This window comes from Lepisosteus platostomus, chromosome 5 (genome assembly GCF_059453375.1).
Source record: "Lepisosteus platostomus isolate fLepPlt1 chromosome 5, fLepPlt1.hap1, whole genome shotgun sequence".
NCBI lineage: Eukaryota > Metazoa > Chordata > Actinopteri > Semionotiformes > Lepisosteidae > Lepisosteus > Lepisosteus platostomus.
The window spans coordinates 51,605,043-51,619,782 of record NC_142615.1 but is presented as its reverse complement, the minus strand read 5'-3'; the positions used below and the strand labels follow the sequence as shown (position 1 = coordinate 51,619,782).

The 14,740-nt window shown below is 48.2% G+C and overlaps 1 protein-coding gene across 1 annotated transcript; it reads left to right on the top strand.

Moving 5' to 3' along the window:
- The first annotated feature begins 6,626 nt into the window (after window positions 1-6,626).
- Window positions 6,627-12,287, top strand: LOC148669067 (uncharacterized). Its single transcript, XM_088632428.1, has 2 exons — window positions 6,627-7,337; window positions 9,833-12,287. Exons 1-2 carry the CDS (start codon window positions 6,950-6,952, stop codon window positions 11,581-11,583), a joined length of 2,139 nt encoding a protein of 712 aa, XP_088488554.1. The 5' UTR covers window positions 6,627-6,949; the 3' UTR covers window positions 11,584-12,287.
- Window positions 12,288-14,740: the final 2,453 nt, after the last annotated feature.

The following is a 14,740-nucleotide window of genomic DNA, read 5'->3' as shown; positions in this document are numbered from 1 at the left end:
AGTTTAGAGCAGCGCTTAATTAAAACGATCAGAAACCGAAAGCGCTTCTTTTGCGGAACAGTATATTCCAATACCGGTGGTTCTGCAGAAGAAATAAGCCGAACTCCAAACACTGTTGCCATTACGGCTACTCTGGCTGCAGCTGCTTTAAGATCTACTCAGCGGGCACAGGTTGTAGGAGTTCAGACTGTGTTGGCGCTGTCTAAATAACAGTGTGCGAATTTAAACTTATTTAAATAAGACTATTTACAATGTAATACATGCTCCAAAAGCGTTAATACTGCACTGGCTGCTATTTGAAACGCCTTCATAAATGACGTGTAATAGAGATTGATGCAGCTGGCTTTTATGCTTCACAATACATTGTGTAGCGTTTGCAGGTTCTTTTCAGATCTAAAGAACAGTGGAGACGCGGTTAACCAACCAAGCACTAGCTTTATTTAACAACCACACAAAAACCAAACACAGGATCTACACACACATGAGGAGACTGACGGAACACGTACACATATTTAGGGTGGTAATTACCTAACAACACACTATACTTTTACAGGACTACACAGGCCACTAGAATTACTAGGACATTATTTACACAGGTAGGGTCAGCCGCTGGTCATCGTGCTGACCCTCAGACTCTCCCCGGCTACCACTCCCAGCATGCCCAGCGGTACTACGAGTGCCTAGGGGCGCTTCCTCCTCACCACCAAGCGAGGATGTTACACTGCCCCCACCTGAAGCATCTGGCATCTGGCGTCTCGCCGACGTCGAACACCCCCCTCAGGCTGTACTCGTATTCGGCCAACTGCTGCGGAACCCTGCGTGAGCGGCCGCTGCGCCACGGTGACGGCTGGCGACCCACAGACGCCCCACTATCGGCCAGCTCCAGCCCCGGCTGCTCCTCTAGAGCCTCCCCACACGGCTCCTCCTCTGACAGCGCCAGCTTAGGGCTGAGGCCTTTGCGGCGGCGCGGGTACACCCAAACCGAGTCCCCGGGCTGGAAGGCAGGTCCCCTGCAGCGCAGGTGGTAGTACCGCTTCTGCCGGACCCCCGCCTGTGTCAGGTGGGTCCGTGCAAAGCTGTGCACCCGCTGCATCCGCTGCCACAGGTCCCACTCGTAGTCCAGTCCAGCCGGCAGTGCCAACCCATTTTCGGGCGGCGGGCCGAAGACCAGGTCCACCGGGGTTCTTATTTCCCGGCCCAGCATGAGCGAGGCCGGGGTGCACCCGGTGGATTCCTGGACCGCGGTCCTGTACGCCCAGAGCGCAAGGGGGAGGTGGCGGTCCCAGTCCCGTTGGTGCCGGGACACCAGGGTGGCCAGCTGGGTGGTGAGCGTCCGATTAAACCGCTCCACCAACCCGTCGCTCTGGGGATGCAGCGGTGTGGTCCGCGTCTTAGTGATCCCCAGGCGCTGGCACACTCTGGCGAAGACCTGGGACTCGAAGTTACGCCCCTGGTCACTGTGTAACACCTCCGGCACCCCCAGCCTGGCAAACATCCCCTCCAACAGTGCATCGGCCACCGTGGGGGCACTCTGGTCCGGGGGGGCGTAGGCCTCCGGCCACTTCGTAAAATAATCCATGGCCACCAAGACGTAGCGGTTCCCGGCCTCGGTGTGTGGAAACGGGCCCAAAACGTCCGCCCCCACCCGCTCCATAGGAGCCCCCACCTGGTGTTGTTGGAGGGGGGCCCGAGAGTGCTCAGGGGGACCCTTCTGCGCCACGCACACCGCACACGTTCGGCAGTACCGCTCCACGTCCCGGTGGGAAAGACCCCAATAAAAATGGCCTCGGAGACGCTGCAGGGTTTTTTTACCGCCGAAGTGCCCCACGCCCGGCTGGCCGTGCACCGCTCGGAGCACCGCCCTGCGGAGTGACCGAGGCACCACCAGCTGCCACCGTATCTCGCCACTGGAGGGTACCCGCCACCCCCGGCGCAGCACCCCGTCCTTTACCTCCAAGGCCTCCCACAGGGCGCAGAGGGCCTTGACAGACTTCGGGTGCGGGGCGAGCTCCTCTCGCGTAGGCCGCACTCCAGCTGCCCTCCAGCGGAGCACCGGCCCCACATCAGGATCAGCTGCCTGACGCTGCGCCAGGTCTGGCAGGCCCACCCCCAGCGGCCCCTCCCGGGCCGTGGCCGCGGTGCTCACCCCCGCCACGGTGCGGACAGCCTCCTCACGCTGCTCCCGCCGGGCGCAGTGGTGGCGTTCCGCGGCCTCACAGGGGCGCCGCGAGAGAGCGTCGGCATTGAGATGGCAAGACCCTGCACAGTGCACGACAGTGAAGTCGTACTCCTGCAGGATCTCTATCCATCGCGCCATCTGCCCCTCCGGCTCCTTAAAGTGGAGCAGCCAGGTGAGGGACGCATGGTCGATCCTCAGCCGGAACCGGGTCCCGAACAGGTACGGCCTGAAGTGGTGGACCGCCGCCATCACCGCCAGCAGCTCGCGACGGGTCACGCAGTAGTTCCGCTCAGGCCTAGTCAAAGCCCGACTATAGTAGGCCACTACGCACTCCCCATCCGGCCCCTCCTGCGCCAACACCGCACCCAAACCCGAGTCACTCGCGTCGGTGTCGAGAACATACGGCAACCGCGGGTCGGGGTAGGCCAGCACGGGGGCCCCCACCAGAGCTTCACGCAACCGGCCGAAGGCAGTCTCACCGCCCGAGTCCCAGCCGAAACGGCGGCAATTGTCGGTGAGGCGGTGCAGCGGGGCAGCGATGCTGGCAAAGTCCCGGACGAACCTCTGGTAGTACGAGGCCAACCCCAGAAAGCTGCGGAGCTCCGTGACCGTGTGTGGAGTCGGCCAGTCCCTCACTGCGGCGACCTTACCTGGGTCCGTAGCCATCCCTCGCGGTCCAACAACATGTCCCAGGAAGCTCACCTCCCGCCGCAGGAGCTCGCACTTGCGGGGGTTGAGCCTCAGGCCAGCACGGCGGATGCAGGCCAGCACCACCTGGAGGTTCGTCAAGGCCTGGTCGAAGCCCCGGGCATGAACCAGCAGATCGTCCAGATACAGCACACACTGGTTCCGCGGGACAGATGCCAGCACCCTCTCCATCAGCCTCTCGAACGTCGCCGGGGCATTACACAGGCCAACTGCCAGAGGCCCTGGCCGATAGAAAAGGCCGTCTTCGGGCGAGCATCGGGAGCAAGCGGTACCTGCCAGTAGCCGCAGCGGAGGTCCAGGGAGCTGAACCAGGTCGACCCGGTGATGTAGTCTAGGGCGTCATCTATCCTCGGCAGGGGGTAGGAATCTTTCCGGGTGACCTCGTTCAGCTTGCGGTAGTTGACGCAGAATACTCCACGAGCCGTCTTTTTTTTTTACCAGTATAGCTGGCGCCGACCACAGGCTCGCGGAGGGCTCAATCATCCCCGCTGCGGCCATCTCCCGGATCTTTTCCTCGTCGGCGGTCCACTTGGCGTGAACCATGCGTCCCGGTGGGATGCGGATGGGCGGAGCGTTGCCGGTGTTGATCTCGTGTTGGACCAGGGCAGTGCGGGTGCAATCCTCATCTATCGCCGCAAAGAGATCCTCATTCTGGGCGAGTAGCGCCTGGAGCCGCTGCCGCTGGTCCTGATCGAGGCCCTCGCAGCTCCACTGGCAGAGATCCTCAACGGCGCGCCCCACTCGCTGCAGTACGTCCAGCCCCAGAATGCAGTCCTCCTGGATGGGTGCGAGGTAGCAGGGAAGGCGCACCGTTGCTGCACCCAGACGGAAGGCAAGCACCTGTTTCCCCCGCACTGCGGCGAGCTGTCCCATCACAGTCCTTAGCCGCAGGCTGGAGGCCTCCCATCCTGGGGGGTTGGTGCCCTCGGTGTTGGGGAGGATGCCCAGCCGGAGTAGGGTTACTGATGAACCGGTGTCGAGTAGGGCCAGGCAGGGTTGGTCCTCGATTTTGCAGTGGAGGTACAGGCCCCAGCTACAGGCGACTCGCCCCACGGTGGCGTGAGGGGCGCCGGTCTTAACAGCGCTCTCCAGAGCGGGGGTTGAGGTGTTCGAGGGGCGGCCTTCCCCAAGCTGAGTCGCCCCATTCCCGTTTCCCTACGCCGATCGAGGAGTGAGAGGTTCGGGTGCCTGGCAGAACCGGGCTCGGTATCCTCTCTTCCCGCAGCGGTTGCAAATCAGCGTGCGGGGCTGTTCCGCGGGGGTTGCTGCCCGGGCTGGCTCTTCCCCCTCGCTGGATTCCTCCGTCGCCGTCTCGGTCAGCCAGCAGGGCGCACTGCGTCTGCTGGCACTTCCAGTCACCCCGAACACGGCCTCACCCCGTGTAGCAAGGGCCAAGGCCTGCTCCAGCGATGTTGGCGCGGCCAGCTGCACATGGCGCCGCAGCTCCTCGGGTGAGAGGGCCTTGAGAAAAGCCTGGAGAGCCATCTCTCGCTGCACCTCCCGGGGGAAAGTTGGGTATCCTCGGCGGGCGAGGAACGCGACATCAGCGGCAACCGGGCCCAGTCGCTCTCCTGGTTGCCGCCGCCGCAGGGCCAGCCTCTCCCGCATCAAGTCTGGCGCCTCCTCTACACCGAAACGCAGCTGGAGAGCCACCGCCAGCGCCGTGTATTCACCTCTGTCCTCCTCCGGGACATCCTCTGGGACCTGGCAGGCCACTCCTTCCATCTCAGCTCGGTTCCAGCCCTTCGTCCGGGCCACGACCTGGAACTGCGCCTCGTAGATTTCCCAAGGCGCTTCCCCATTGTAGCGACCTGTTCGCACCCGCGCCGATGGGTGTGGGAATCACTGATCGGCTCCGGCAGGGAGAGTATCCTCTATCTGGGGTGCCCGCTGACCAGGAGTAGCAGCCAGTCGCCCCAATTCTACTGGTGGGACCACTATTGAATAACCATGGTAAGGGCTGTGGCCACCTGTCGCACCCAGGAGTTGCTCAGGCTCCCTATGTGCGCTGCCGATGGGTTTTGTTTCTTTCAGCGTCAGCCGGCGCTTAATAGAATTGGGTAGGGTCTGCCACGAGTTGTCCATTCTGCCCGCTTCTGACACCAATGTAGCATTTACAGGTTCTTTTTAAAACAAAGGACGAGTGGAGACGCGATTAACAAACAAGCATTAGCTTTATTCGTTAACAACCACACAACACCAGAAGATATACACGCACATGAGGAGACTCAGCTAAAATGTTTTAAAAAGTGTGACAAAAGTACAAAATAACAACATTTATGGTTACTTCTATATTAAAATGAAGGTAAATATACCAAGATATTAAAATACAATTGTACAGTGCTAACCTAATAATGCCTGTGAAGTTTTCCAACAAATTTGAACTGTAATTCTGAAATATTATATCTGAGAATGCAAAGAGAGAACAAAGATCAAATTCAATCAGTGAAAATACAACAGTAGTTCATTAAACTAAGTTTCTTCCCTGAAATGATTTGTTTGCGAAGCACCAAGCACCCTTGAATGGATGGCGGAAATCAAATATACAGATGGATTGAGAGTGTGCTTTCCAACTTTTGTGTAACATTTTCTTTTGATAGGGCGGAGTTGTCTTCACAATCTGGATCCTTTATTATAGAGTAAAACAAACCTGAAAGTTGAAGATTTTAAGGACACTTGTGTTTTATTAAACAGTGTCTTAAACCTGAAAATGTAATTTGAAAAAAAAAACGCTATTGGACATTAGCTGGTGCCTTTTGTAATGATTTGGTGCGGTTCATTACATAATCTATTACTGAAGAGCCTGATTAAAATTTACACGAACCAGCTAGAAGTCGAACCTACAATCTTAAGATCCGAAATCAGATGCGTTATTTATTAAAACTCTAGTATATCACATAACCTGAATTCCCCCATAGTGTGCTCAGCGCCGCTACTAGTAATACACCGCCCCGTCTTAAATTTCAAAGTGTGAAACGTGTTTTCTGAATTTTTATGAGTTTTAAAATATAATCTCTTTAAATCAGACAAAGGGTTTATATTTCGCACTGAAATTCCGATTGATTGAGAATTCAAAGACTGTTTTCTTCCACAATACCGTGAAAGTATCACATCCACCAGACTCTCCAAGTTCTCCAGACCTTGCTGGGTGAGCATTTGCTCCGTTAAATAAGGTCACGTATCGTGTTAAATCATTTCTTCTCAACACCACAGTTCCTAGTGCACGTTTTCTCTATGAAAAAATACATTTTTCCCCTTGCACGATTTCTCGTTTTTTTATCAAAGCGTACAGAAAGAAGATAAAAGTAGAAACAGTGTCGCAAAAGAACTCTGTCGCTGTTGGGATATGTCAAACGCATTGAACATGAAAAATGCAAGATAAAAGCCATTTTCTCTTCGTTTCTCAGTGTCGGGGCTGCTACAGTACATCAGGAAAATAAAGTATATGCTCAATAGAGGGGTTGTCATATTTTGTCTGTTAATCAAACATAAACAACAATTATTATCAGTGCAGAAGAAATACTGCCAGTTGGGAAGAAACGACAGCATTTTTTTTCTTTAACCAAAAACCTGCATAGGGAGATCAAAACCCACTTGAAAAAATCCACTTGAGACGTTTTCGTTGGGGAGGAGGGTTGTGAAAGGGCAAAAAAAATGAATCTGTTCCGTTACGAACGGCGAAGGTCGCAGGTGATTCACTCCTCTTGACTAGGTCGCGCTAGGTGTTGCAGAGAAGTTTATATCCGGCTGAAGAAACTCCTCTTTCTCAGCTCCGCTTCTCTATTGTTTTGAAACTGTGGCCGCGCTAACGAATGACGTCATTATACTGCGCGACCCTGCATGTATTTCACCCACGTGTGGGTGACTGAATAATTTTCTTTAAAGAAAGTTGTTGTGTTTCTTTAAAATAACTTCAGGTTCTGAATACGTAACGTCTTGTCGACTGTGTTTATGCTTGAACAGAGCACAGCCCTGACAACAGGATCTGTGAAGAATAAAAAATAAGTTGTTCTGTTTAAACTTCGGAAGTCAGCCTTTGTTTCTGACCGACTCTGAAGAAGGATGGCGGAGTGCTTGTTAAATCTGCAAACCCAGCTTGACTCTTTCATGCACGTTTTGCTCAAATCGATCGTGTATGAAGTGTCAGAAGTTTTTGGAAACAGGATGTGTGATTCGGAGGACGAGTTTCAAGACAAACTCCGCAGCGTCTCCCGGATCCTGGTGAGACGGGCCGTGTTTAAAATCACACAGTGTGTGGAGGACAGTGTCGGGAGTGAAATGGCGCAACTGAAGAAGGAAAACGAGAGCCTGAAGTGGAGATTGCAGCTGAGGGAGAAGGAGTCGGGAGCAGGAGGAGATCAGGAACAGACAGATCGTGTTGGACACACGCTTCCCTGTGAAGTCTCTGCAGAAATAAAAGAAGAAATGGATACGGAACTGCAGCTCTCAGGTCAGTGTGGTGACTTGTATGAAGTCAGTATGTGTGTTTAAAACCAGTGTCTATAACTTCCTCACCGGTGAGATTTTTTAAATAACAAACTTTATTTTAAAGAAAACATCTTGCAAGAGTAAACATTCTCGTTATCTAACAAACTATCAAACTGTCATCAAAAAACTTTCCTCACTGGTGAGAATATAGTGCAGAGATGCAGAGTGAAGTGGGAAAGACTTGTGTGATGTAGCAACGGGATTCTTTACTAGAAACTGAACTGTTTTGTCCGGTTAAGGTGCTGAAAACACCTCGTTCACATTCAACAATTGTTCCACTGAATCAATTTGTAACCCAACATCATTATGAAACAACATTTATAAATATTGTATTTACGTTGTATTGGTCTAGATTTAATATGTATACTAATGATTGTGTAAAAAAAATATTTCAATTGGTTTAAGTATTACCGTCCTCCACGGTCTGTGTCTGTATTAACTCCTCTGGAATATTAATCCAGTGTGTCTGTATTAACCTCTCTCTCTAAGTGCATTGTTTATGTACTGTACTGTGCAGTAAGTGTGTGTGAATCAACCCCTCTCTCTCTCAGTGCAGTGTTAATATACCGGAGTGTCCAGTCAGTGTGTCTGTATTAACCCCTCTCTCAGTACTGTGTTAATGTACTGTAGTGTTCAGTCAGCTTGTCTCTATTAACACCTCTCTCTCAGTGCAGTTTTAATGTAATGTTATGCCCAATCACTATCTGTATTTACCCCTCTGTCTTAGTGTAGTGTTAATGTACTGTAGTGTGCAAGCAGTTTGTCTGTTAACCCACCTCTCTCTCTCAATGCATTGTTTATGTGCTGTAGTGTACAGTCAGTGTCTGTATTAACCCCTCTCTTTCAGTATAGTGTTAATGCACGGTAGTGTCCAGTCAGTCTGTCTGTGTTCACCCCTCTCTCTTAGTGCAGTGTTCATGTGCCCTCTCTCTCAGTGCAGTGTTAATGTACTGTTATGTCCAATCAGTGTCTGTATTTACCCCTCTGTCTCAGTGTAGTGTTAATGTACTGTAGGGTGCAGTCAATTTGTCTGTTAACCCACCTCTCTCTCTCAGTGCATTGTTAATGTGCTGAAGTGTCCAGTCAGTGTCTGGATTAACCCCTCTCTCTCAGTATAGTGTTAATGCTCTGTAGTGTCCAGTTAGTCAGTGTGTCTGTATTAACCTCTTTCTCTGATTGCAGTGTTAATGTTCTGTGGTGTCCACTCAGTCTGTATTGATCCCTCTCTCTCAGTGCACTGTTAATGTAAATGTAATGTGATTGTGATATTATTACAGTAGACTTACTTTTTACATGGTAGTTAGGTTTCTGACAAAGCTAAATCAGAACACCTCCTTATACCCACATATTCCGCTATGTTTAAACAACCCAAATTGATTGTGAGTGTACTTGTATGCGTGTGTGTGGTTTAAAGCTTTTAAGATCACATGGCCTCAGCTATCACTACTATGCTGATGATACTCAAATATACATCCATACCAAACCTGACGCTGATGTGTCTGTCTCTATTCTATTTAGTTGCATCTCCCATATAAAATCTTGGATGACTCAAAATGTCCTTCATCTTAACTGTGACAAGACTGAAGTCATGCTTATTGGCACCACCCATCAACTTTGTAAAACCAATGCTGTAACTCTATCTGTAGATTTTCTTATACTTGAGCCTCAGTCTATATTGAAAAACTTGGGGATGATATTTGATGTTTGACCCATATGTGCAGCATGTTGTCAAAACATCTTTCATTCACTTCAAAAATATTTCTCCACTACGCCCTGTGTTATCACTAACTGTGGCTGAAAAGAGTTGTCTAATCTTGAATAGACTACTGTAACGCTCTACTCTCTGGGGACTCTAAATCCACATTGAACAAACTTCAGTATGTCCAAAATTCAGTAGCCAGAATCCTGACTAGGTCTAGTCACATTACTCCTATCCTGGAGTCCTTGCACTGGCTTCCTGTCAAGTTGCATGTCAACTTAACAATCCTCCTGCTCACTTATAAGCCTCTCCATGGCTTGGTACCTCAGTACCTGTCTGGGTTATCATCCTACTCCCCACCTCACAACCTTCGCTCTTCTAATTGTGTTCTCCTATCTGTCCCCAAGTCCGTCTACAATCAATGGGTGAGATGGCCTTCTCCTATTATGCCCCAAAGCTCTGGAACTCTCTCCCCAAGGATATCAGAGAGTCACCTTCTCTAAACTCCTTCAAATCCAGACTCAAAACCTTCTTCTTTAGAAGACCCTTCATTGAACTATTCTTTACCCCTCTGCTCCTACTGTATTTAGTACCACCATCTACTGTCTCCTCTAACTGTGTGTTCTCATCATGCTTATTTTGTGTATTTTTTGTTGTTGGCATTCTGTAAAATGCTTTGAGAAGCCACCTTTAAAGGTGCTATATAAAATAAAGTTTTTTATTATTATTATAAAGATTTTGTCTTGTTCTGTTTACAGGTTCAGAGGCCAGTGCTCTCTCTGAGGCTGGGGAAAGGGCTCTTCTTGAACAGAAGCACAGTGAGGAGGAGTGGGGCTCCAGTCTGATGCAGGAGACAGAGCTCACTGCTCCAGAAGGGAAAAAGACTCTCAGTGAGCAGCACACAGAGAGCAGACAGATTGTTGAGGTTCTGGACTCTGTGCCCATGATGAAGATGGAGTCTGAGAGTGAGACACCTGGGCCCTTAGTATGTGATGATTTTACAAAGAAGATGAATAATCTGGACTCGAACAATATTACACAAGGTTGTAATGAACTGGGCTGTGTCTCTGTACAAGAGCACAGTGAAGAACTGGATGTCTTTAATCTTACAGAGCAGGACATGGAGCCCCAGTTGATTGACTGTGCAGAGCAGCAGACTGATGTACCTAGTGAAGAAAACATTGTTGAGATACAGCACAGAGAGGAGAGTCAGTACAGGGAGGAGCAACAGCAGCTCCTACAGGGCTTGATAATTAGGCCTTGTTCTGTTCAAGTGGAGAGACTGTCATTGCACAGTCTCAAACAATCATGCAATCCCTTAGCATCTGATGACTTTACACACAGGTTTAATAATCTGGTTACTCAGAAAATTGTTGAAAGTTTTAATGAACTGGAGAGTGTGTCTGTTCTTGGGCAAAGAGAGGAACAACTGAATGAACTGGGCGGTTTAAGTCTCAGAGAGCTGGAGAAGGAGCCCCAGATGATTCACACTGCTGAGCAGAACACTGAGGGACATAATGAAGAAAACAAATCTCACTTTCATCACACAGAGCAAGACCATTCCATGGAGCATTTTCAGAATAAGAGACCCCAGCATGATCAGAGGATGAGGAAGAATCACTCAAGGCCTTGCTCCGATGGAGTGGACAAACTGCTATTATGGCACAGGGAGGAGGAGCGTTTCTGTCAGTCTAGCATTTCAAAACCCTACCGGCACCTTCACACAGGAGAGAGACCATTCAGCTGCAGTCAGTGTGGGAAGAGTTTTAGACAATCAAGTAACTTAATAACCCACCAGCGCATTCACACAGGAGAGAGGCCTTTCAGCTGCAGTCAGTGTGGGAAGAGTTTTAGTCGGTCAGGTGACTTAAAAACCCACAAGCGCATTCACACAGGAGAGAGGCCGTTCAGCTGCAGTCAGTGTGGGAAGAGTTTTAGTCGGTCAGATGACTTAAAAACGCACCAGCGCATTCACACAGGAGAGAGACCATTCAGCTGCAGTCAGTGTGGGAAGAGTTTTATTCGGTCAAGTACCTTAATAACCCACCAGCGCATTCACACAGGAGAGAGGCCGTTCAGCTGCAGTCAGTGTGGGAAGAGTTTTAGTAAAAGAAACCACTTACAATCACACCAGCGCATTCACACAGGGGAGAGACCGTTCAGCTGCAGTCAGTGTGGGAAGAGTTTTAGTCAGTCAGGCGACTTAACAAGCCACCAGCGCATTCACACAGGAGAGAGACCATTCAGCTGCAGACAGTGTGGGAAGAGTTTTAGTCGGTCAGGTGACTTAAAAACCCACCAGCGCATTCATACAGGAGAGAGACCATTCAGCTGCAGTCAGTGTGGGAAGAGTTTTAGTCGGTCAGATGTCTTAAAAACCCACCAGCGCATTCATACAGGAGAGAGACCGTTCAGCTGCAGTCAGTGTGGGAAGAGTTTTAGTCGGTCAGATGTCTTAATAACCCACCAGCGTATTCACACAGGAGAGAGATCATTCAGCTGCAGTTAGTGTGGGAAGAGTTTTTTTCCAGTCAGGTGACTTAAAAACACCAATCTAGTCACCAGGTCAGTCACCAGTCAAGTCAACTAAAATGTCTTTTAGTGCAAGTAGGTAGATGCATCAGCATGTGACATCCGAAAAAGGCTCCACTGTCGAAACATTTATTTTCTTCTCTTTTCAGCAAACCTTTACTTGTTCCCAAAATATCTATTAGTCATAGTCACCCACTTTTGAGTTCGTCTGGTCCATTAAATTTTGACTATACTCTTATTTACAGTTGACTAAAATAGAAATAGCTCTTGTCACAGAGTTTAATTTGTGTATAGTAAAATGTTTTTAGTTTAATTCAATTTTAAAATGAATTAGGTCTACATTGAATTAATTTCTAAATTGAATTGAATTCCTTATACCCTTGGAATGTTAATTATAGTCATGTTTAATTTACAATTAAGACTGTCTCATTGGATAGGCTTGTTATTGTTTAACAGCTTTTAACTTACCATGTTAAGCAAAGAATGTGTGTAAAACAGATTAAGATCCTTAACTGTCACTCTTAAGGAAAAAAAAAGTCACACATCTGATTAAATTCTACAGAAAGAGCTCAAAGTCTGTGTTGCACAATCTAAAGTGTATTTATCCCCAGGGTGGATATATATATCAAATACAAGAAATATTTATGCAATAAAGGGTAAAAAATAAAGAATAAGATATTGTATGAATCTCTTTTAATAAGAAAATCTATTTTGGCACCATTAGTAATAATTCTATATTTTAATGTTTTTTTTCACTGCAGCTATTTTTTTTTAAACAAGACAGGACAAGCAATATATACAGTGCCTTCAGAAAATATTCACATCCCATTGTTTATTTCTCATTCTGCTGTGTTGCAAAGTCAAATTAAATCATATTTGAATGGGATTTGTTCCACTCCTGTAGAAGCAATTCTCTGTAATGTTAAGTATTTAGAATGGAAAATTACTTAATTGATAAGTATTCACTCCCTTTGTTTTAACAACCTAATTTGGGTCAATTATCTTGAGAGATCACACTTAATACATTAACAAGGTACACCTGTGTTCATTTCAAATTCACTGGTGTTCAATTGCTTGATAAATTGCACAATAAATATCACTGACTGTCAAAAAAACCATCAACAACAGGCAATGTTCAAAACAGCAAAAAGATAACAGGTTATGTGCAAAAACATGCATAAACAGAATGAAATAAAGGGAATGAAATTATGGGGATCTACCTCTACCATACATTGACATGTATGGTAGAGGTAGATTTTCAATGTGTGTTTGGGTTTTTGGTAAGAAAGAAAGAAGGCGCTGTGAGTTTCAGATCATAGGTGAGAGGTGAGGTGAGAGTGAGAGAAGCTGGGAGTTTAATAGTTTGATAATGCAGGGGTAAGAACTGTCTCTGAGTCTGGTAGTCCAGGCCCGAATGCTCCGGTACCGTTTTCCAGATGGTAGCAGATCATAAAGTCTGTAGCTGGGGTGTGTCAGGTCTTTGATGATGCTTAGAGCTTTCCTCAAGCACCGTCTGTCATTAATGTCCTGTATAGATGGGAGGGCAACCCCAGTGATAGACTGGGCAGTTTTCACCACCCGCTGTAGGGCTTTGCAGTCAGAAGCACTGCAGTTGCCATACCACACTGTGATGCAGCCTGTCAGTGTGCTTTCTGTAGTGCATCTGTAAAAGTTAGTGAGGATCTGGGGAGATATCTTAGCCTTCTTCAACCGTCTTAGGAAGTACAGGCGCTGTTGCGCTTTCTTGATCAGACAGGTGGTGTTGAGAGACCATGTGAGGTTCTCGGTGATATGGACGCCAAGGAATTTCAAGTTACTGACCCTTTCAACTTAAGCACATTGTGAAAGGTGTTGATGGGGTCTGTTAATTTAGCCTCAAACAAAAGTTAAACTAAGATGCCATAAAGCTGATTTGCTTTAGCAGCCCCAGTGACTTAACGTTACATAATAACAGATAGGAACAACACCCACAGACAGGACAAACCAGACCAATGTCTGCTGCATATCAAAGGGCAGAACCTAGAGCAAGACAGAGTAGGACAAGAAGTAATTATATATCAAAGAACAGGACAAGCACTCAGATTGTGAAACAAACTTTCTTCTGACTGTATATATAAGAGCTGGGAAACCCTTGCAGTTTGTCTGTTCTGTGGGGCAGACCCAGCGCGCGTTGTCGGACTTATTGAGCTCAATAAAACTGAATCCACACAAGACTGTGTCCTGCTAAGGAAGCTAAGGTTAATAATATTATTAATAATATGAGTATAGACCAGTTGTGCTAGCAGTTTAATCACCAGTGACTGCTGAGCTGAGTGTTAAGCGAGGAGTTGGCCCTGTATGCTAACACCAGACTCATATTCACTGACCTCAAGGGTACTTGTAAGTGTGATGGCAGCTCCGCTGGCAGCACTGATAGATCTGGAGATGGTATCTAGTCCAGATAAAACAGGGTCGGTTCTAGACCACTTAAGGAGGAGTATTATAAGGGCTAAAGGTAAAGGGAACATGGAAACAAAAGTTATGTATTAAGATTGAAATAAAACATAATAATAATAATAATTGCTTACACTTTTATAGTGCTTTTCTGGACACTCCACTCAAAGCGCTTTACAGGTAATGAGGACTCCCCTCCACGTGCAGCCCCACCTGGATGATGCAACAGCAGCCATAGTGCGCCTGAACGCTCACCACACATCAGCTCTCAGTGGGAAGGAGAGCAGAGTAATGAAGCCAGTGCAGAGATGGGGATTATTAGGAGGCCATGATTAGTAAGGGCTAATGGGAAATTTGGCCAGGACACCAGGGTTACACCCCTACTCTTTTTCAAGAAACACCCTGGGATTTTTAATGACCACAGAGATTCGGGACCTCGGTTTTACATCTCATCTGAAGGACGGCGCCTGTTTAAAGTGTGTCCCCGTCACTATAATGGGGCACTAGGACCCACATGGACCACAGGGTGAGCGCCCCCTGCAGGCCCCACTAACACCTCATCTAGCACCAACCTTCCCAGGAGGTCTCCCATCCAGGTACTGACCAGGCTCACACCTGCTGAGCTTCAGTGGGTTGCCAGTTGTGAGTTGCAGCTGCTGCTAAATGAATGGCGATAGTATTGTTGTTAAGTTATGAGAATA

Coding starts and splice junctions, on each gene's coding strand:
- LOC148669067 (XM_088632428.1), top strand. CDS start 6,950: ATGGCGGAGTGCTTGTTAAATCTGCAAACCCAGCTTGACTCTTTCATG. Junction 7,338..9,832: donor TACGGAACTGCAGCTCTCAG/GTCAGTGTGGTG, acceptor TTCTGTTTACAG/GTTCAGAGGCCAGTGCTCTC.